The sequence below is a fragment of the Oncorhynchus clarkii genome, chromosome 4 (assembly GCF_045791955.1).
Source record: "Oncorhynchus clarkii lewisi isolate Uvic-CL-2024 chromosome 4, UVic_Ocla_1.0, whole genome shotgun sequence".
Taxonomy (NCBI): Eukaryota; Metazoa; Chordata; class Actinopteri; order Salmoniformes; family Salmonidae; genus Oncorhynchus; species Oncorhynchus clarkii.
The window spans coordinates 61502734-61524116 of NC_092150.1; the positions used below are offsets into that span (position 1 = coordinate 61502734).

General features: G+C 44.5%; 1 protein-coding gene across 1 annotated transcript in view; it reads right to left on the bottom strand.

The window, feature by feature from the left end:
• The window catches only part of LOC139407046 (5'-nucleotidase domain-containing protein 1-like), a 52005-nt gene that overhangs the window by 6210 nt on the left and 24412 nt on the right, over nt 1-21383 (bottom strand). The window contains exons 7-9 of the mRNA XM_071150350.1: nt 12284-12458; nt 9680-9777; nt 3396-3517 (exon numbers count right to left, since the gene is read on the bottom strand). Of these exons, the coding sequence (XP_071006451.1) occupies nt 3396-3517; nt 9680-9777; nt 12284-12458 (395 nt within the window). The remainder of the gene's footprint in view (nt 1-3395; nt 3518-9679; nt 9778-12283; nt 12459-21383) is intronic.

Genomic DNA, 21383 nt, shown 5'->3' on the forward strand with positions numbered 1-21383 from the left:
CCCCCCCCTCTTCTCAGGCCCTTTACAGAGTCTATGACCAGGCTTTGCAGTCCCACGCATAAATAAACAGGACAGTCGGCCAGCCTGGGGCCCAGCCTGTGGAGCTCTGGGGCTGGGGCGGGCTCAGGCATCAGGTTTCCAGGCTTTCCCAGAAACTGGCCACAGAGATGAAGAGAGAGCACTGCTGCGGAGTGCACCGATCGTTTTTCAGCTCCCAACTGCAGCCAGAGGCATCGGATCAGTATGATAAATATTTACAGGGCCAGGAATTCCAACACAGTGGCAAAACATTATAGAGAGGCTTTCATGATAAAGAGTTTCATTAGGCTGAGACAGATAATGCAACAGAATTCAGGTTAACTCTGACTTTCTCCATAATTTGTAACTACAGTTGAAGTTGGAGGTTTGCATACACTTAGGTTGGAGTCATTAAAACTTGTTTTCAACCACTCCACAAATTTTTTGTTATTAACAAACTATAGTTTTGGCAAGTCAGTTAGGACATCTACTTTGTAAGTAATTTTTCCAACAATTGTTTACAGACAGATTATTTCACTTATAAGTCAGAAGTTTACATACACTAAGTTGACTGTGCCTTTTAAACAGCTTGGAACATTCCAGAAAATTATGTCATGGCTTTAGAAGCTTCTGATAGGCTAATTGACATCGTTTGAGTTAATTGGAGGTGTACCTGTGGATGTAATTTCAAGGCCTACCTTCAAACTCAGTGCCTCTTTGCTTGGCATCGTGGGAAAATTAAAAGAAATCAGCCAAGACCTCAGAAAAAAATTGTAGACCTCCACAAGTCTGGTTCATCCTTGGGAGCGATTTCCAAACACCTGAAGGTACCACGTTCATCTGTATAAACAATTGTACGCGAGTATATGGGACCACACAGCCGACAGCCTTGGAACTGACAGCCATGGGACCACACAGCCGTCATACCGCTCAGGAAGGAGAAGCGTTCAGTCTCCTAGAGATGAACATACTTTGGTGCGAAAAGTGCAAATCAATCCCAGAACAACAGCAAAGGACCTTGTGACGATGCTGGAGGAAACAGGTACAAAAGTATCTAGTATCTATATCCACAGTAAAACGAGTTCTATATCGACATAACCTGAGAGGCCACTCAGCAAGGAAGAAGCCATTGCTCTAAAACTGCCATAAAAAAGCCAGACTACGGTTTGCAACTGCACATTGGGACAAAGATCATGCTTTTTGGAGAAATGTCCTCTGATGAAACAAAAATAGAACTGTTTGGCCATAATGACCATCGTCATGTTTGGAGGAAAAAGGGGGAGGCTTGCAAGCCGAAGAACACCATCCCAACCGTGAAGCACGGGGGTGGCAGCTTCATGTTGTGGGGGTGCTTTGCTGCAGGAGGGACTGGTGCACTTGGATATATTGAAGCAATATCTCAAGACATCAGTCAGGAAGTTAAAGCTTAGTCGCAAATGGGTCTTCCAAATGGACAATGACCCCAAGCATACTTTCAAAGTTGTGGCAAAATGGCTTAAGGACAACAAAGTCAAGGTATTGGAGTAGTCATCACAAAGCCCTGACCTCAATCCCAAAGAAAATTTGTGGGCAGAACTGAAAAAGCGTGTGCGAGCAAGGAGTCCTACATACCTGACTCGGGTACACCAGCTCTGTCAGGAGGAATGGGCCAAAATTCACCCAACTTATTGTGGGAAGCTTGTGGAAGGCTACCCGAAACGTTTGACCCAAGTTAAACAATTTAAAGGCTACCAAATACTAATTTAGTGTATGTAAACTTCTGACCCACTGGGACTGTGATGAAAGAAATAAAAGCTGATATGAATCATTCTCTCTCCTATTATTCTGACATTTCACATTCTTAAAATAAAGTGGTGATCCTAACTGACCTAAGACAGGGAATCTTCACTAGGATTAAATGTCAGGAATTGTGAAAAACTAAGTTTAAATGTATTTGACTACGGTGTGTGTAAACTTCCGACTTCAACTGTAGCTACAACCTGTGGCTCCCTCCCTTCCCCTAGACCCAGTCAAGAGACCCCCAGCCCAGTTCACTGCCCCCCTACACTTATCAATGCATCACTCAGAGCAGCGATTAGAGGTAAAGCCACCCCTGGATAAACAGGTCTGAAAAGCCACAGCAGCCCAGAAAGCCCAGCTTAATGAGCCCATTGTGCTCCACTGTGTGCGGCCTGACTGGGACAGACAGAGGCCGTGTCCCAAATGGCACCCTATTCCCTACATAGTGCACTACTAGCAGGGCACCGGTCAGAAGTAGTGCACTATTTAGGGAATAGGGTGCTATTTGGGACGCAAACATACAAGCGGGAGGGGGAGATCACATATCTGACATGAGCGGGCCAGGGAGATAAGGACTATAATCCATGTTACTTAGCAACGCTGCTGATATGCAACTAATGAAATGGTAAGGACACAACTGAACTGCAATATTCTGATGCTGTCTTTCTTGGATTACAAAAATGATGTAATATTTCAATCAATGTGAATATGTGAAACTGCCAATGTATAGCAAATGGCTTATGATCACACCAGGCTTATACTGCTCTTTTAATTTAATAAAAAAACTAGTGCCATTTCAACCATTGACTCACTGAGTCTGTATGAGATGGGCAGCTCAGTGTATAAGTTGTGATCCTACACATAGCAGCCAGGCCTGTAAAAACTGCTACAGGGGACCTACATGGGACTGTAATCTGCTCTGAATGCCTCCCATTCAGCCGGCCTACTGGCCTACATTAAGTCCTATCAGGTAAAAGTGAAGAGAACCCAAAATGTTGACCGCCTCAGGTCACCCCAGAGTGGCTGCCTTAAAGCTGCCACAAGTGCAGGTTGACACTGCATTCCGCGAGTGCTTTCTCCACGTGGCCCGATAATAGAGGGGGGCATTGAGCGCCCCTGGCCGTGTTGGAGGGGTGGATGTTTGGAGGCGGGAGAGGAAGGAGAGGCTGAGGACGTGGATAATGATCATGCCTGGGTGCACTCGAAGGGCCTTGACACAGCTGTTGCCGGGGCCTTTCCTCAAGAGCTGAGACAGAGCACAAACAGAGTCTCAGAGTCAGACGAGCTAGCTGCCTGCCAGAGATCGTATAGGCTGTGTACGAGGCCATGTTTCCCTCTCCGTCACACCGGTGTAAATCTCCCTGAGCTGATTTATATAGGACGTCCGATCTCTGTGCGTTTGCCAGGAACGGAAGCTCACTGTCCTGTGGATAAACATGGAGACACAGATCCCAGGATAGTATGGAAGTGATGGTTATTTGGATACATGTATAACATTTGCTAGTTACTTCAACAGTTGAGCATAACTTCCTCTGTAAGGACAAGAAAATATTCAACTAACCCATCAAACAAACAATCAATGAATCAACAAATCTAACCTTGGGCTCAGGTTTCCCAGTCATTGTTTTGAGCAGCTGGTGGAGGTGGGGCCAGTTTCCTTGAGAGTACCAGCCAGGCTTGTCCAGGGACGGCAGTCCTTCACTCTCTTCCACATCATTCACTGCAAGACAAAGTGAGCAACCTTACCACAGGGTCACCACACGGCTCGACCACGCCACTCAATGACACGAACATACACGACCACACCGCACAACCACACCTCAAATATTTCCATAGTTCAATATACAGTACTCTTGTGAGGGATTTTTAAAAAATGTTGAAAAGGGCGATTTTTTCACAGGGGAAATGAGCCTATTTGGAGCTACTTTCATGAGTATGTTTCCTAAACAGTTCATATTTAGGTCTCAGCATGTGGTCTAATTCTGGATATCTATTTCCTTCTAAACTCTGCTCTTAGCTTTGCTGCTGCTGGTACACAGAGTACAGCGGCCATTACATCAGCACAGCAAGGGAAAAACAGTTCTCGGAGTCAAAACAGAGTCATGGGCCTGCGTCCCAAATGGCACGGTATTAGCACACTAATGAAGCATTTAAGGTGGCCCTGGTCAAAAGTAGTGCACTATATACAGAACATGGTGCAATTTTGGACACGCCCAAGAAGGCTAGCCTGCTTCCTCCTCTCATACCTCTGTGGGTGCAGTGGCTCAGCCTGGCCCGGTGTAGCCGCGTCTCAATGTGCGTCCCAAAATGGCACCCAATTCCCTATGTAGGGCACCACTTTTGATAAGGGCTCTGTTCAAAGTAGTGCACTATATAGGGAATAGTGTGCCATTTAGGAAACACCCTCAGCCACCAGGCAATGTGTCGGCTTCTCAGTGAAGAGGAACACTTCATAGAAGTCACAGAGGTCACACATCAATCAGTACAAGAAAGTGTGTCAATGACCTCATAGAAGTATTTACATAAATAACACTCTAGGGTCTTTCCAGGCTTCAGGTACATGGTTTATGTCTTGACGCTCGACAACAGCCAAATACTCTTCACTTAGTCATTCCTAGTTGATTGGAGGGGTTTTGGTTTTGGCTGTTTGGCTGCTGCTTAGCAATAACCCCAGTCTGCTTCAGTTTGAGCAAGGGGGCATTGGAAGACAGCCAAAACAAGATAGAGAGAGGCTGGAATGTAAACCACCACACAACTTCTAGAGCATTACACACACTCTAGAAACTGCAAGGCGGGGAGATCACAGAAAGTTCCTCGAAAACAAATCTAATGTTTAGCTGAAAAGAGAACTCAGTTAAACAGCTAGGATTTAGGCCTGCTGGAATCTCCATTGAGTAAATAAACTCAGCAAAAAAAGAAATGGCCCATTTTTCAGGACCCTACTTTCAAAGATAATTCATAAAAATCCAAATAACTCCACATATCTTCATTGTAAAGGGTTTAAACACGGTTTCCCGTGCTTTTTCAATGAACCGTAAACAATTAATGAACATGCACCTGTGGAACGGTCGTTAAGACACAGCTTACAGACGGTAGGCAATTAAGGTCACAGTTATGAAAACTTAAGACACTAAAGAGGCCTTTCTACTGACTCTGAAAAACAGCAAAAGAAAGATGCCCAGGGTCCCTGCTCATCTGGGTGAACGTGCTTTAGGCATGCTGCAAGGAGGCATGAGGACTGCAGATGTGGCCAGGGCAATAAATTGGTATGTCTGTACTGTGAGACGCCTAAGACAGCGCTACAGGGAGACAGGACAGACAGCTGATCGTCCTCACAGTGGCAGACCACGTGTAACAACATCTGCACATCACACCTGCGGGACAGGTACAGGATGGCAACAACAACTGCCCGAGTTACACAAGGAACACACAATCCCTCCATCAGTGCTCAGACTGTCCGCAATAGGCTGAGAGAGGCTGGACTGTGGGCTTATAGGCCTGTTGTAAGGCAGGTCCTCACCAGACATCACCGGAAATAACGTCGCCTATGGGCACAAACCCACCATCAGTGGATCAGACAGGACTGGCAAAAAAGCACTTTTCACTGACGAGTCACGGTTTTGTGTCACCAGGGGTGATGGTCGGATTTGTGTTTATCGTCGAAAATAAACGCAGTTGACAGTGAGAGGACGTTTCTTTTTTTGCTGAGTTTAGTACCTTATAAACTGGGTGGGTCAAGCCCTGAATGCTGATTGGCTGACAGCCATGGTATATCAGACCGTATACCACGGGTATGACAAAACATGTATTTTTACTGCTATGATTATGTGGGTAACCTGTTTATAATACTAATAAGGCACCTCGGGGGTTTGTGACATATGACCAATATACCACAGCTAAGGGCTGTGTCCAGGCACTCCGCATTGCGTCTTGTGTAAGAACAGCCCTTAGCTGTGGTATACTGACCATATACCACACCTCCTCGGACCTTATTGCAAAAGTATACCCTTTGCTGCCCAGCTTTTAGGAACCCTGCACTTTGAAGTGGGTGACTGCACTTCTGGACAGGAGAAGAAAACAGTCTTTATGAGACTGATGGGCGCTTAAGACCAGCAGCAAGAGAACCTCTACCTTCTTTTTTAGAAAAAGACAGTCCTTGACAGAGTGGGCTGCACCAGGTTCACGCTAAGGTTAAATATGCTATAAATATTGTGGCAGAAGAGAAGAGACAAAGCACAGACTTTAGTTTGTGCAATTCAGACAGACAGACAGACAGACAGACAGACAGACAGACAGACAGACAGACACAGAGACAGACAGACAGACAGACAGACAGACAGACAGACAGACAGACAGACAGACAGACAGACAGACAGACAGTATAACAGCTGTGAGGATGCAGGGACCTTAAGAGAAAGTGGAATGAGGAGTATGTGGTCTCTGGAACCCCAGAAAAACTGAGCACAGAAACACACAGGCGTGCGCGCGCACACAAAGAATACCAGTCACCCTTTAGGATGTGAAATCCTGTGGCGTTTTCACTGTAACCAGGCAAATATTTAGAGAGATCTGGCATCCTCTGGACAAATGGCTGCTGAAGGCCATGGTCACGTCTCAAATGGCACCCTACTGCCTATACAGTGCACTACTTTTGACCAGGGTCCATAGGGTTCTGTTCAAAAGTAGTGCAATATATAGAGAATAGGGTGCCGTGTGGGACGCAACCCACGCTTAATAAGAGGCTGGGAGGAGTCTGATGCTAGCAGCCAAAGTAAAGGATTGGTTTATAAAACCTCTCAGTCTAATACAGTACCTGGCAGGAACTGAGCTCTTATGAATTATATAATGTATAACTCCTGTCCTGTGTAGGAACCCATTTAATGACACACATACAGTATTTGAGCCAATCCATCAAATGAGGCTGATGTTGGAAAAAAATATCTAAATTGAGATTACTTTTTTTTTTTAGGTAGGTCCAGAATTAGTGAGCATTAAAATAACCTATAACCTCTTGAATATTTCTGGACATAAAACTGCATACATACACTGAGTGTACAAAACATTAGGAACGCCTTCCTAATATTGAGTTGCACCCCCTTTTGCCCTCAGAACAGCCTCAATTCGTCAGGGCATGGACCATGGACTCTACAAGGTGTCGAAAGTGTTCCACAGGGATGCTGGCTTTGTTGACTCCAATGCTTCCCACAGCTGTGTCAAGTTGGCTGGATGTCCTTTGGGCAGTGGACCATTGTTAATACAAACCGGAAACTGTTGAGTGTTAAAAACTCAGCAGCGTTGTAGTTCTTGTTGTTTTGCCCATTCACCCTCTGAATGGCACACATTCTCAATCCATGTCTCAATTCTCTCAAGGCTTTAAAAATCCTTCTTTAACCTGTCTCCTCCCCTTCATCTACACAGATTTAACAAGTGACATCAATAAGGGATCATAGCTTTCACCTGGTCAGTCTACTATGTCATGGAAAGAGCAGGTGTCCAAATGTCAACAAATTAAACTGGACTATGTATACATACTGTGGGGTCCGAAATGATTGATAAAGATCAGCAAAAAACTATCAAATAAATCATTCAAATACTGAGCTATATTGTATGGTAAAGTTTTTTGGGGAATTATACTAATACAATTGCCTAGAGAAAGAGATTTTGTTTAACAATAAATACAAGTTTTTCTCAAAAGTATATATATATATATATATATATATATATATATATATTTTCCACCCGTTTTCAATACCTCACCTTGCGAGGATAACGGGACTGAGACTCCGCAAATGGATCTTCCAGCAAGACAATAACTTCTAGCACACATCAAAATCCACAAAGAAATGGTTAATTGGCCACAAAAATCTAAATTTTGCAATGGGCATCTCAGTCTCCGAACCCATTGAAAACCTGTGGTTTGAATTGAAGAGGGCAGTCTACAAGCGCAGACAAAGGATATCAAGGATCTGGAAAGATTATGTATGGAGGAATGATCTAAGTTCCCTACCAATGTGTTCTCCATCTCATAAAACATTTTAGAAAAAGTCTTAGTGCCGTTATCTTCACAAGGTAAAGTACTGTATCAAAAGATATTGAAAACAGGGGTGTCAATCATTTTGACCCCTACCTTTTTGAGAGAAGAAAAATGTTACCTGTTAAACAAAATATCTTTCTCTGGTCAATTGTATTAGTATAAAATAATATAGTTTCCTAATTTCTTTGGAGCATACAATACAGCTCAGTATTTTAATTATTTATTTTACGGTCCTTTTTTCTCATCTTTATCAAGGGTGTCAATCATTTCGGTCCCCACGGTATTTGTGGACAAGATTTCAACCTTCTGATAGTAAACTAGCCTTTGACCTCCTGAGCTAAGACGGACCTTGTCGACTCAGCTTTATCCGATCAACTTAACAGCATCACTATAGCAACACTTAGAACATTACAATAGAGGCACATAAGTAGTGCACAACATTGATGTTATATCCCAGAGGCCAATATCTCTGTATGGATGAAATAAGAAAATCAAATCAGATATCTCTCCAGTATGGAACAGAACCAGCCACTGACTGAGGCTATATCTGCCAACGTGGCGAGGGCTGGAGGAGGAGTGAATATTTGAGCGGCTGGGTCATTGTGTTTCAACACATAATGCTTCGCTCCAGTGTTATTCCTGGCGGGAACGCGGTCCAGATGGGGGAGCATTCCAGAGCCGGTGCACACCTTCAGGAACCGATCGGGATTAAATATAAGCTGCCTGAGCAGGAAAACTGGGACCATGTGTGGATCACAGATCATATTAGAAAATACTGACAGCTAATATGAACAAAAAAAGATGTTGGATCTTAATTTGATCACCCTGTTGCAGGATCACTTTTCTGCAATGCAGTACATTTAAACTTGTAGTGTATTTGGAGGTTTAAAAAGGCTTCTTGAAGTTTGTAATTCCCATATTGAAATTTCAGACTTGGTTTTCCCCTACAAAAACGTCCATAAATGATAAAAATCACAAAAAAAATCACTTTTTCTGTCGCTGCAGGATTATTCTCCTGCTGTAGCAGATTGGCTCAAATGAAGATCCTACATCTGTAGATTGATGTTCACCACCTGTCTTGATGCTAGTTTATCCTACTGGTTTCACTTGGGTTTTGAGAGATTATTAGATGCACAGATTGGACTCCAACTCCACAAGTATTCAGATTTTATTAGAACCAGAAAAGTGATTCTGCAACAGGAAACTGCACCAAATACCCTAGTTTCGTACTCCTAATTATCCCGAGTGGCGCAGCGGTCTAAGGCACTTCATCTCAGAGCTAGAGGCGCCACTACAGACCCTGGTTTGATCCCGGGCTGTATCACAACCGGCCGTGATCGGGAGTCCCATAGGGCGGCGCACAACTGGCCCAGCGTCGTCCGGGTTAGGGGAGGGTCTGGCCGAGTTAGGCTGTCATTATAAATAAGAATTTGTTCTTAACTGACTTGCCTAGTTAAATAAAAATAAATATTTTTAAAAATCCTTAAACATCTGAAGACTCACCTCCATGCTAGTTGGAAGAACTAGTATTTTATCTCTGAACAAAGCTTTATCTCCTGACTGTTGGATAATGGGAACCTGGTGTGTTAACATCACTCAATGGAGACTAACAATCCTGACTGCCAATGAGTCCAACCTGAGACCTGCCCCCCACGATAAGTTTCAGTAATCACCATCATGAGATCCCACTGGGGTGTAAAATCTACAGCCCTGCAAAGCTCTTTTTGATGAAGGCAAAGGGCTGTTCCACAGTGCTTAGTGTTGCTGTGAAGTGTACTGTACATCGGGTGTCTTGTGTGAAAATGCAGACATACAGATAGGCAGGCCGGCAGGCCGGCAGGAACTCACCCAGAGTCCTGAAGGGCCTCTGTTGGGGCACCAGGGAGAAGAACCCAGGCTTCAAGGCGTTGGTGATTATGATGTCAAACAGCTCCTCCCAGTCCTTCCTGCAATAGCCAATGAGAAACGATCCATCTGATTATTACAAACAAATACAGGCTTAGTGAAAGGTCAAAGTTTGGACGCCGTTCCTGTTTAGCACAAGATCATTTAAAAAAAAAAACATTGCTTGAACTAAACATTAGGGAGCTGATGAAAACCAGTCAACCATAAACAGTGCATTTATGGAAAGGGAACGGAGGGAAATGTTAGGGAACAATATCAACATTTCCCCAGAGAGAAATAAACTCACAACAGACCAAAAAAAGACAAACACATACACTCATAGGGATTATTAACACTAGGTCAGCATCAGTGTCCAGCTCCAAGCACTAGCTAGCAGACATACAGACCAGGGTTTCATCCTTAGGAGCTAGTCAAACATATTCCTGACATAGCATAACATTATCGCTACATCCTATTCTAGCCAGCAAAAAGCATAGCAGGGAAGTATAAAAAATATCTGTTGTAGACTTATGGTTTCATCTTCCCACGGCTGGCCATGCCAAGGAGTCACCTAGATACTCCTGGAGCAGACCATGGGTCCTGGTTGGTATGGGCCTGACTGGCAGCCCTGGTCTTGTTGTGACACTTCTGACTGCTCTCCGTCCCTGGCCCACAGCCCGCAGGGCTACAGTTGCCAGACTGCTCTACAGAGAGAAGCGTGGGCTTTTAAGAGGGCAGGAGAAACGAGTTGTTCTTCCTGACGGAAAACAGAAGTCAGATCAGGTGAGAGGGCATTCTTCACTGGGGAGTGCCTATGCATTATAGAGGTGTCGAAAAGCATATAACTCATAGACTCCAGCCTGGGGCTGCAGGAGAAAAAGTCACACATCTGAGTCTGTTGACTGTGAAGCCAGACATTGTCCTACCACAACAGCTACTGTGGACAACAACACAACACACAGGAGGATTAGCATGCAGGCCAGCCTGTACAGCAGAACAAAGCAAAGCTTATCCCAGAGCTACCACAAGACGCAGCCTGCGCGATTTCCTCGCCTCAGTTATCGCAACATAAATCAGGCGTCCTCAGGCCTTGTAAACTGATTCTCTGAACACACTATATTGCACACACAGTCCTCAGTCCTTGTAAACTGATTCTCTGAACACACTATATTGCACACACACAGTCGGGCTCCCACCTCTGACATGGCGGCTCCTTGGGAGGTGACATATGTCGGAGGGTTAAAGGTGGCGAGGAGGAAAAGGGGCGGCCAGTGAAACAGTGGAGGAGAGACAGGGGAAGGGGGGGGAACAACAGAGACCGGGCCGAGCCAGGCCAGGCTGTTTGACAGGAAATGGCTGTGGGGGAAAGTCTGGGCCATAGAGGTCCCCGGAGACCTAGTAGACATTCAGAACAAACGGTTGATTTCAGCCCCCACTGCCCCTCTCTCCCCTGAGTCTAACTCTCCATAACGGTCAGCTATAATAGCAGAGTGGAGCAGAAGAATAGATCATCTGTGTGGTTGGTTTCTTACCAGATGGGCATCAAATCTTACTTTAGCTAGGCTATGGCCTTGGATGGATTAATACTCATGATCAAGTTCTCCACTGTGAAGTAATACTGGTGACGTGTGAGTGTGTCTGTTAGCTGTTTAGATAATGGGCAGAGACACTTCACTAAGGCATTCTATTCAGCCACAGCACCAGTCTGCTTTCCGCGAGTCGTCCTCTTGCCTCCTGACCGAGTGTGTAAGAGGGTTTAGGCTAGAACAATAACCCTAGACCACATAGTGTACACTGCAGAGAGAGAGAGAGAGGCACCACTGACACAGTCCAGTCCTCTGGTCTAGGTCAGCCCACAGCTAGTAATAATGAGTCTATGGAGAGCAGGCTAGGACAAACATCACCATTGCATATGGTCAGGCAAAGTTATAGGGAAGACTTACTAGTTTAATGTGCTGTTGTATCTCTGCTGGGCTGGGTGGGAATGAGAGCTGACAGGGCACAGTGGTGAGAGGGTGTGCTGGTCAGCAGGCTAGCTGACCAGGGTGTGAGTGGTGTGTGATGGTGATTGTAACCCAAGACAGCCATATAAAACCGGGGGTGACTGAAGGAATGAGGGATAGAGGCATATGGGAGCTGTACGCAATGTGGGTTGCGGGAGAAGAGCCAGTAGGGCTGAAACCAGTCGGGGCTCATCATAAAACCATTAAAAAAGTCTGGACTTTAGCCCCGACTGGTATTCTCTCCCATATTGGGGCTCAACCAGATTGGTTAGTGCCTGGCCCCAGTGAGGTGTGGTTTATGCTGTGTATCCCAAATGGCACCCTATTCCCTAAATAGTACACTACTTTTGACCAAAGCCCTATAAGCCCTGGTCAAAAATTAGTGCATTATATAGGGACTAGTGTGTCAATTGGTATTTGGTCAAAAGCAGTGTTGGTACACGATGGTAAAGACAGGCAGGCTGGGTCTTGGCTGGGCCCTGGAACCTGGGACCTGGCTGGATGCGGTCAGTGCAGTGTGTGGTCTCTGGTCTGGTCTCCAGACCGATTCCCTCTACTAACTCACCCCAGGATGTGGTCACAGATGAGCCTGCAATAGTCACTGTGGGAGCTGGTGATCAGCAGGAGGACCTTCCCAGCACTCTTCATGCTCCTCAGCCAGGTCTTGACAGACTCGGAGCAGGGCTGCAGGTAACGGCCAGGGTCCCTCTTTACACTGGGGAAGTACCATCCTGCATCCTCTGAGGGACAGGCAAACAAAACAAAAAAACATCTAACCATGCACATGCAATAACTTCACTTATACCATGGCATTGTTGAATACTCCTTTCTGATTGGCTTGAAGGGCATTCTAGAGAGGGCATTATTTTGAGTGATAATGCCCTCGAAGCCGGTGTTTGGGAGGACGGGCCATATAGGGCATTATCATTTTTATACAAAGGGTTACTAACATATTCAAATACTACTACTAATAATAATAATGATTGACATTTTCATTAACAAAACGTTGTTTTGATGAATTTATTCATACTATTTTGTCCTTCCACAAGATATAGTCCCGACACAAATCTAGGGTTGCTACCCAAGCCGGCTGATCGTTCGTTTTATCGATTCGGTTGCCAGAGACGCTACCCAGTCGTTCATCCTTGCTTGCTAGTTAGCCAACTACGACTAATTTAGTCACGTCAAACAGTGCAGCCAGAATAACAACAAAGTAGCTGCCTTTGCATAAGCTATTTTCTAGTGATATTTATTTGGATAAATCCATAACAATGAGCTAATGAGGCGCGATTTCACCTGGCATAGAACATGTGCTCTCTCGTCAGGACAATGTTGTTCAGAGGAGCTAGGCAACAACACAACACAGACAGACAGCAAGGTGTATACAAATCTCTGCTGTTGAAAACTAAATGTTAGTCTCAAAGAAATGTGAGATAATGTCTAGATATTTTTTTATAGTGGAGATCAAGTTTATAAATTGCCTGGCATTCAGAGACTTCTCCGGACATTCAGAGACTTGTCCCGAAGCCACTCCTGCATTGTCTTGCCTGTGTGCTTAGGGTCGTTGTCATGTTGGAAGGTGAACCTTCGCCCCCAGTCTGAGTTTCTAAACGTTCTGGAGCATGTTTTCTTCAAGAGTCTCACTGTACTTTGCTTTGTTCATATTTCCCTCGATCCTGACTAGTCTCCCAGTCCCTGCCACTGACAAACATCCCCACAGCATGATGCTGCCATCACCATGCTTCACCGTAGGGATGGTGCCAAGTTTCCTCCAGACGTGATGCTTGGCATTCAGGCCAAAGAGTCAGACCAGAGAATGTTGTTTCTCATGGTCTGAAAGTCCTTTAGGTGCCAAACTCAAAGTGGGCTGTCGTGTGCCTTTTACTGAGGAGTGTCTTCCGTCTGGCCACTCTTCAATAGTCCTGATTGGTGGCGTGCTGCAGAGATTGTTGTCCTTCTGGAAGGTTATCCTATCTCTACAGAGGAATTCTGGAGCTCTGTCAGAGTGACCTCACTGACCAATGCCCTTCTCCCTTGATTGCTCAGTTTGGCTGTGAAGCCAGCTCTAGGAAGAGTCTTGGTGGTTCCAAACCTCTTTCAATTAAGAATGATGGAGGCCACTGTGTTCTTGGGGACCTTCAAATGCTGCAGAAATTATTTGGTACCCTTCCCCAGATCTGTGCCTCAACACAATCCTCTCTCGGAGCACTACAGACAATTCCTTTGAACCCATGGCTTGGCTTTTGCTCTGACATGCACTGTTAACTGTGGGACCTTATATAGACAGGTGTGTGCTTTTCAAATCATGTCCAATCAATTTAATTTACCACAGGTGGACTCCAATCAAGTGGTAGAAACATCTCAAGGATGATCAGTGGAAACAGGATGCACCTGAGTTCAATTTCGAGTCTCATAACAAAAGGTCTGAATACTTATGTAAATGTCATATTTCAGTTTTTTATTTTCTTAAATAAAATGTCAAAAGAAAAAAACAGTTTTTGCTTAGTCGTTATGGGTATTGTGTGTAGATTGAAGAAGAAACACACACACACACACACACACACACACACACACACACACACACACACACACACACACACACACACACACACACACACACACACACACACACACACACACACACACAGGGTAAGCATGCCTGGACAGAGAACAAAGCAATTTCATGACAACAATTCAACGGTGAGTGTTGAACATTAGCAAACCGCTCTCTCTTTTTAAAAAGCGGTCTTCCTCTAAGACTTTGTGAAACAATCATCGAGACACAGAGCATCTATTTTTCTCATAAACAACAACTTGTGAGTAACATTTAAGTGATGCTCTTCTGCTCGTTCGATTTTCCACGTAAAGGTTGGAGTATTACAAAAGTCATTTGGCAGACAGCCCTGACCAAGTGGATGAATAATATTCAACATGGCTGTGTGACATCCTGGCAGGCCAGGTCAGAAGACAGACACAACTCCCCTTCTAACCCAGTGGATTGTCTGTTTGAAGTTCGAAAGCTCTCAGCCAGTCTATGGTTTTCATTAGAGAATACTAAGCACCAGACACACTTAGTATGCATCCCAAATGCCACCCTGTTCCTTATATAGGGCACTTCTTTTGACCGGAGCCCTATGGGCCCTGATCAAAAAGTAAAAATTAGTGCACTATAAAGGGAATAGGGGACCATGTGTGATGCAGCCTAAGTCTTCCCAGGATAATGAAACACTGTCCTGAGACACTCTGACGCTGACTGGTCTGATTGGAATGAAGGAAAGGACTAGCTCATGTAGAATGAAACAGAGTGGACGGGGGAAACCGATTAGTACAACGGCACTAGGACTGTCTGGGACACCCACTCCCTGAGCCAAGTCACAGGAAGCAGCAGGCGGTTAGGGGAATGTGTGGGTCATCTCCCACCCCCACAGAGAGACAGCGGTTCGGGCAGCCTGCTCTTTAAAGATCCCCTGCTGCGCCCAAGATAGTAGGCCAGAGGTAAATATGGTACCCTGCTCTGATCTCAGTCAAACCATCCCACTTGACCGTCCGTACTGAAAAAAGCCTGATGAATGGCAGCATCAAAAGCAATGAATACATTATAATGTGAGGGAGTCATTTGATACAGCACGGCAACACACACTTTTCTACTACGTTGTCTGAGGAGAGGAATCCACGGAACATGTCGCATCGAAGTACCCGAACAGGAATGCATTTGATTGTCTCCTGTGAATACAACAAGTCTAAGGCCAAATTGAAAATGAACATGGACACATATGCAAGCTTATTGAAACCGGACATAGTTGAATTTGCTGTGGAGCAGTAAAATGCGGGCCAATATATGTGAGAAGTGGCGCTGCTTTTTTTCACGAGTAGGAGAAAAGAAGGCTTAGGGAAACATCCCGGGTGCAGATGAGTAGGGAGTGTATTCATCAGGCCAGGAGTTTATCCTGGCACAGAGAGGAGATGGGAGGAGCACTTAGGGAGGAAGCGTCACAGTGCCCAAACTTCAGCCAGCAGGGGTAGGAGAGCACACTCACACCCACTCACCCTATTCTCTACTCCCTCTCTCAAGGCAACACAGGCCTCACCTCACCAGAGGTCATCATAAGCTACAAACACCAGAGGCTCATGGATAAATAGCTAGCTGCATAGCGTGGGAGTAGGGTGAAGTTGCCCCTAGACGCTGATCTTGGGTCAGTTTAGCATCTTCCCCACTATATGGTTAAGGTTAGGATGATGGGAGGGGAAGCTGATCCTAGATCTCCCGAGTGGCGTAGCGGTCGAAGGCACTGCATCTCAATGCTAGAGGTGTTACTACAGACCCTGGTTCGATTCCAGGCTGTATCACAACCGGACGTGATTGGGAGTCCCATAGGGCGGCGCACAATTGGCCCATCGTCGTCCGGGTTTGGCCGGGGTAGGCCGCCATTGTAAATAAGAATTTGATCTTAACTGATTTGCCTAGTTAAATAAGGGTGACATTTTTTTTTTTAAATCTCTACCTAGTCAAATGCAATATCAATGCGTCGGAGGTGAAATGCCAAATACAAACAGTCTCACATCCGCGTACTATGAAAGAGTTGTGTTTCCATATGCAACATACAGGTGAAAGACTAAAGGGTATCTGTTACAGCTCCCACATGGTGTAAAGAAAATATACATTTTTGTCAAGCTCCTCTCTGTACTGAAAATGACCCTCCGCTTCCACAAAACAAACAGGACTTCCAGGCTGTGAAAGATTTGCGCATGCTGCCATCATGTGGTACAACAGAAACATTGCATTAAGCAAGAACAAGACCAACCCTAATGAAGTACAAGTCTTCAGACAGGGGAGATTGGTACCCGAGATCAGACACTCCGAATGTTTCCAAAATAACAAAGCATGCATTGCACAGAAAAGCATATATTTAGTAAGGCCAAAAGGAAAACAAATATAAAACAGATTTTCTGTGGAAGCTTTATTTATCATGTTAAAATTTTTGGAAAGCTGACTTTAACAGCAGAGGGCAGCATTGGACCAACAAAAAAAAAACAGATACTGAACAGCCCAAATCAGTCTCACAACCAACTCTTCAGATTCTCATTCAATTGTGTCCTATGAAAGACTACACAACTGATAAACACTGGGCCAAACGGATGAATGTGATATCCTCCAGTAGTTTTATGAAATTATGAAAAAAGGGTGCTGGGATCATTTCACAAACATCTGGCTGTGATCTCCAGGCCCGTCGTTCCCGCCAGTGTTTTTCCTCACACTCCATTTCATCTCCAAATAAACAGAACAGGCCGCCCTGGCCAGCGTACAAAGTGTCTGCCTGGCCCGCCTGACAACCTCTGCTGGGGGGACCCTGCAGGACCCCACTCTCCCTCTGGAATGCCACCCTGCTACAGTTAAGACACCCAGGCCGCGTCCCAAATAAGACACTATTCCCCATGTAGTGCACTACGTTTGACCAGGGCCCAAATGACTCTGGTCAGGGCCCATACGTCTCCAGTCAAAAGTAGTGCGTTATATAGGGCGCCACTTGGGACAGAGCGTTAAACACGGCTATACACTGTACCTACTGTATCCAATGATTCTCACGTTTAAAACTCAAGATACGGATACACTGATGCCTTCAAAACACTCACAACTTGAATAGGCTTCGCTTCCTCCCTTCCTCTCTGGTTGAAATTGTAAAGGAGAAGTCATATCCTTCCTTATTCATTTGCCTAGCTTGATGCATCAGAGCTGTTCAAACAGTCAGCCCCAGAATTATTTGAGGGGCATAGTGGTATTGTGGCGCACAGAGAAGAGGACCCTTTGATCGATCTATCAACCTGTGTGTGTGTGTGTGTGTGTGTGTGTTTACGTGGCTTTAAAAGTGAATATGTGGGGAATGCTCCCTTCCATCTGAAGCCTGGGGCTGGGCACAGTAACAGTAAGAGGGGGAGGCCTGATTGGAGCACTGCCCAGCATCGGAGGCCAGCACCACGTCCAACAGACCAGCTCTCTCTCTCGCTCTCTCTCTCACAGACATCAAAGACCGACGACAGGATGAACAAATCAACGGTTACAGTGCAAATTAGGGCAGTGCTCAGTCGACGTACAAACAGCTGCAACACAAGTGAAGGGGAAAGAGCTTGAGTCGCACAAGCATTTTCCTTACCATCAACAGAATCAACAGGGAAGACATAGGTTATCAAAACGAAGATACACTGCATTTACATAGTCCTAATTGACGTTAATAGATAACAACTACATGACCGTGTATAAATCGTTTAGAGGGAAGCTATAATCTAGGGTAACATGGGGATATGTTTGGCTCCACCTGCTTGTACCCTGGGGAAAATGTGGCAACTGCCACCAGCGGCCGAGCATTGGCCATTTTTAGAAGACTGACCACAAATTGCTGCATCATGTCCCATGACGCATTTCTCTATCTCTTTGAGGCCAGCAAAAAGACGAGGATAATCTTAATTTGTGACCCATGGTAACAATAATGGCATGGTTCAAGAAAGCCAAAGACTCTTATTTTATCTGTTTTTCCTTCTGCGTCTACCGTAGCGAATGGAAACAAACATTTTGTAAGATGGTTCAACATACATCTGTGTCTTCAGGATTGGGTGCCATCTGTCATCAGCAGCCAGTATCCTTTAGTGTCTGAGTTTAAAAAGATGATACTAGGCGGGGATTTGCATGTGATTAAGACCACAAGAGAGCATGCGAAAACTGAAGGCTTGGGGCTGATGTCTGCCACCCTGGCACCGGATACCACAGACATTATGAAGGCAAGTCCTTCCACAGAGATAAGCACCTTTCAAAAGGACACCAGCTCACCAAGTCTGTTGTGATGATATATTGAGATATACTGAGAAATATATATAAACGCAACATGTAAAGTGTTGGTCCCATGTTTCATGAGCTGAAATAAAACATCCCAGAAAAAAAATGATTATTTTTCAAAAATGTTGTGCGCAAATTTGTTTACATCCCTGTTAGGTGAGCATTTCTCCTTTGCCAAGACAATCCATTCACCTGACAGGTGTGGCATATCAAGAAGCTGATTAAACAGCATGATCATTACACAGGTGCACCTTGTGCTGGGGACAATACAAGGCTGAAGAATTTCTGCACAAATTGTTAGAAACGGTCTCAGGGAAGCTCATCTGCGTGTTCGGCGTCGTAACAGACTTCAATGGGCAAATGCTCAACTTTGATGGCCACTTGCACACTGAAGAAGTGTACTCTTCACTGCCGAATCTCGATTCCAACTGTGCCGTACAGATGGCAAACAGTGTGTATGGCGTCGTGCGAGTGAGCGGTTTGCTGATGTCAACGTTGTAAACAGAGTGCCCCATTGTGGCTGTATGGTTTGGGCAGGCATAAGCTACAGACAACGAACACAATTTGGGATTTTGCTGATGGTAATTTGAATGCACAGAGATACCATGAAGAGATCCTGAGGCTCATTGTCGTGCCATTCATCCGCCGCCATCGCCTCATGTTTCAGCATGATAATTCACGGCCCCATGTTGCAAGGATCTGGACACAATTCCTGGAAACTGAAAATGTCCCAATGTACCAACATGTCACCCATTGAGCATGTTTGGGATGCTCTGGAACGACGTGTACAACAGCATGTTCCAGTTCTCGCCAATATCCAGAAACTTCACACAGCCATTGAAGAGAAGTGAGACAACATTCCACAGGCCACAATCAACAGCCTGATCAACTAGATGCAAAAGAGATGTGTCATGCTGCATGAGGCAAACGGTGGTCACACCATTTACAAGACTGGTTTTCTGATCCCCGCCCCCAATTCTTTTTTTTTTTTTACGTATCTGTGACAAATAGATGCATATCTGTATTCCTATAGATCAGGGCCTAAGGAATTTATTTCAATTGACTGATTTCCTTATATGAACTGTAACTCAGTAAAATATTTTTGGTTCAGTGTATTTAAAAAAAGAAGAGACAGAAAAGTGATACACGAAGAACAACAGATGGCAATTCAGATGAATGGATAGTGAATTTGGGACACCAATGTGCAGTTACTATAGCTTGGGGAAACTGATGCCAGTTGCATAGTCACTCTCCCCCAAAAGGCAAAAGTGTGGACATTGCAATCTGTCATTATATAAAACCCGAGACTATATTTAGCATGGGACATCTTAGAAAAAGAAGAGTTGGGTAGAGCTGCATTTAGGATCTGATCTTCAGGGAAGTGAAGCCTCATCTCATTTTATACTCCCCATACACATCAGGGTGAATGAAAAACCTGGATTATTTGCTGCAAATATCATGGCATGGCCTAGTATTGCAAAAGATAACCCTAATGCCCATACATAACGCTAGCCCTCTAATATTATCTAGAGTGAAAATGCTCGTTTAGGTGCCACCTACAAAGAATGACTCAGGCTACTTATACATATTCACAGATTGGGGGTGGAATGGAATGGTGAGGTGATTTCCACATGGAGTGAATAAATATCCACAAATAGAGCACTGACAGCTGAAAGTGTATCTAGCTAGCATGCTAACCTTATCTAGCTACAGTAGCTAATGTTTTCTGTTGCTGTTTTTTTTTCTTTCACTACACTGTATTCGAAAGATTAGCTAGCTGGCTAGGTTTTGGAGCTGGATTTGTCATAAGCACTTAGGGAAAACTTCACCACAGATAGAAACCAGTATCTTTGACCTTGCCATCTTTTGTTATCGCCAAAGTTTTGGCATTTTCCAAAAACACACATAAAGGATGAAGCTCCGGAAATATGGATAACTATCGAAAGGTTGAGAGACGTGCATTTTTCTACATTGTAATAGACACGGTGCATGCAACCTTTGGTAGGTAGGCAGCTAGCGGGCTTCGACTACGGTACAGCAAAGCCAAGTCAGCTCGTGCTCATGGTTCTCACAGGGGAAGTAAAATGATAGGCTACAATGATAGGCTCGTGATGCACGCCGCAAATTACAGTAACAACACCCTGAGCGCATCGGACACAAAACACCAATACAAATGTAACAAAAGGCACAAAAAAAAATAGATAAACAATGGCTCCTTGAATTTTCTTTCACAGGTGCCTTTCATTATAGCAGACAATTTTAGCTGCACCAATCAAAGCAGTGGAACGTGTAGCAGAGCAAAACTTTAGTGGTCACCTTGGGGCAACAGAGGAAGCGGGGTTGCAAAATACAATACAATAAAATACAATACAATAAAAGTCATATTTATACCATTTATAAAAATGTATATATTCTAAAAAAAAAAAATACACAGACTAGCTAAAAATCTATGAAAATGTACTAATTATCCAACATAAGTTTGCTTCCACTATTTTAAATTAGCCAAGTGGACACCAGACTGTCTGGCACAGCTAAGTCGCGAAGAGGAAGAACTTTGCAGCTGTTTCTAATTAATAAACAACGCCATGCTTTGTGGGTGTCAACATTCAAATAAAACACCAGCTCTGAAATCGAAAAGTAGTTTTGAAAGTATTTGTACGTCATCTCATAAAGGACATTTCCACAAATGTCCCACTTCAAGCCCAAATATATCATACTTTGACTAAAACGGTGACTTATTGACTTAAAATGGTGGAACATCATGGGTAAGTTGTGGGCATCATTTTTCAGTTGACAAGTGGTATTTTAAAGGAAAATTCCACGCAAAAACTATACAAAT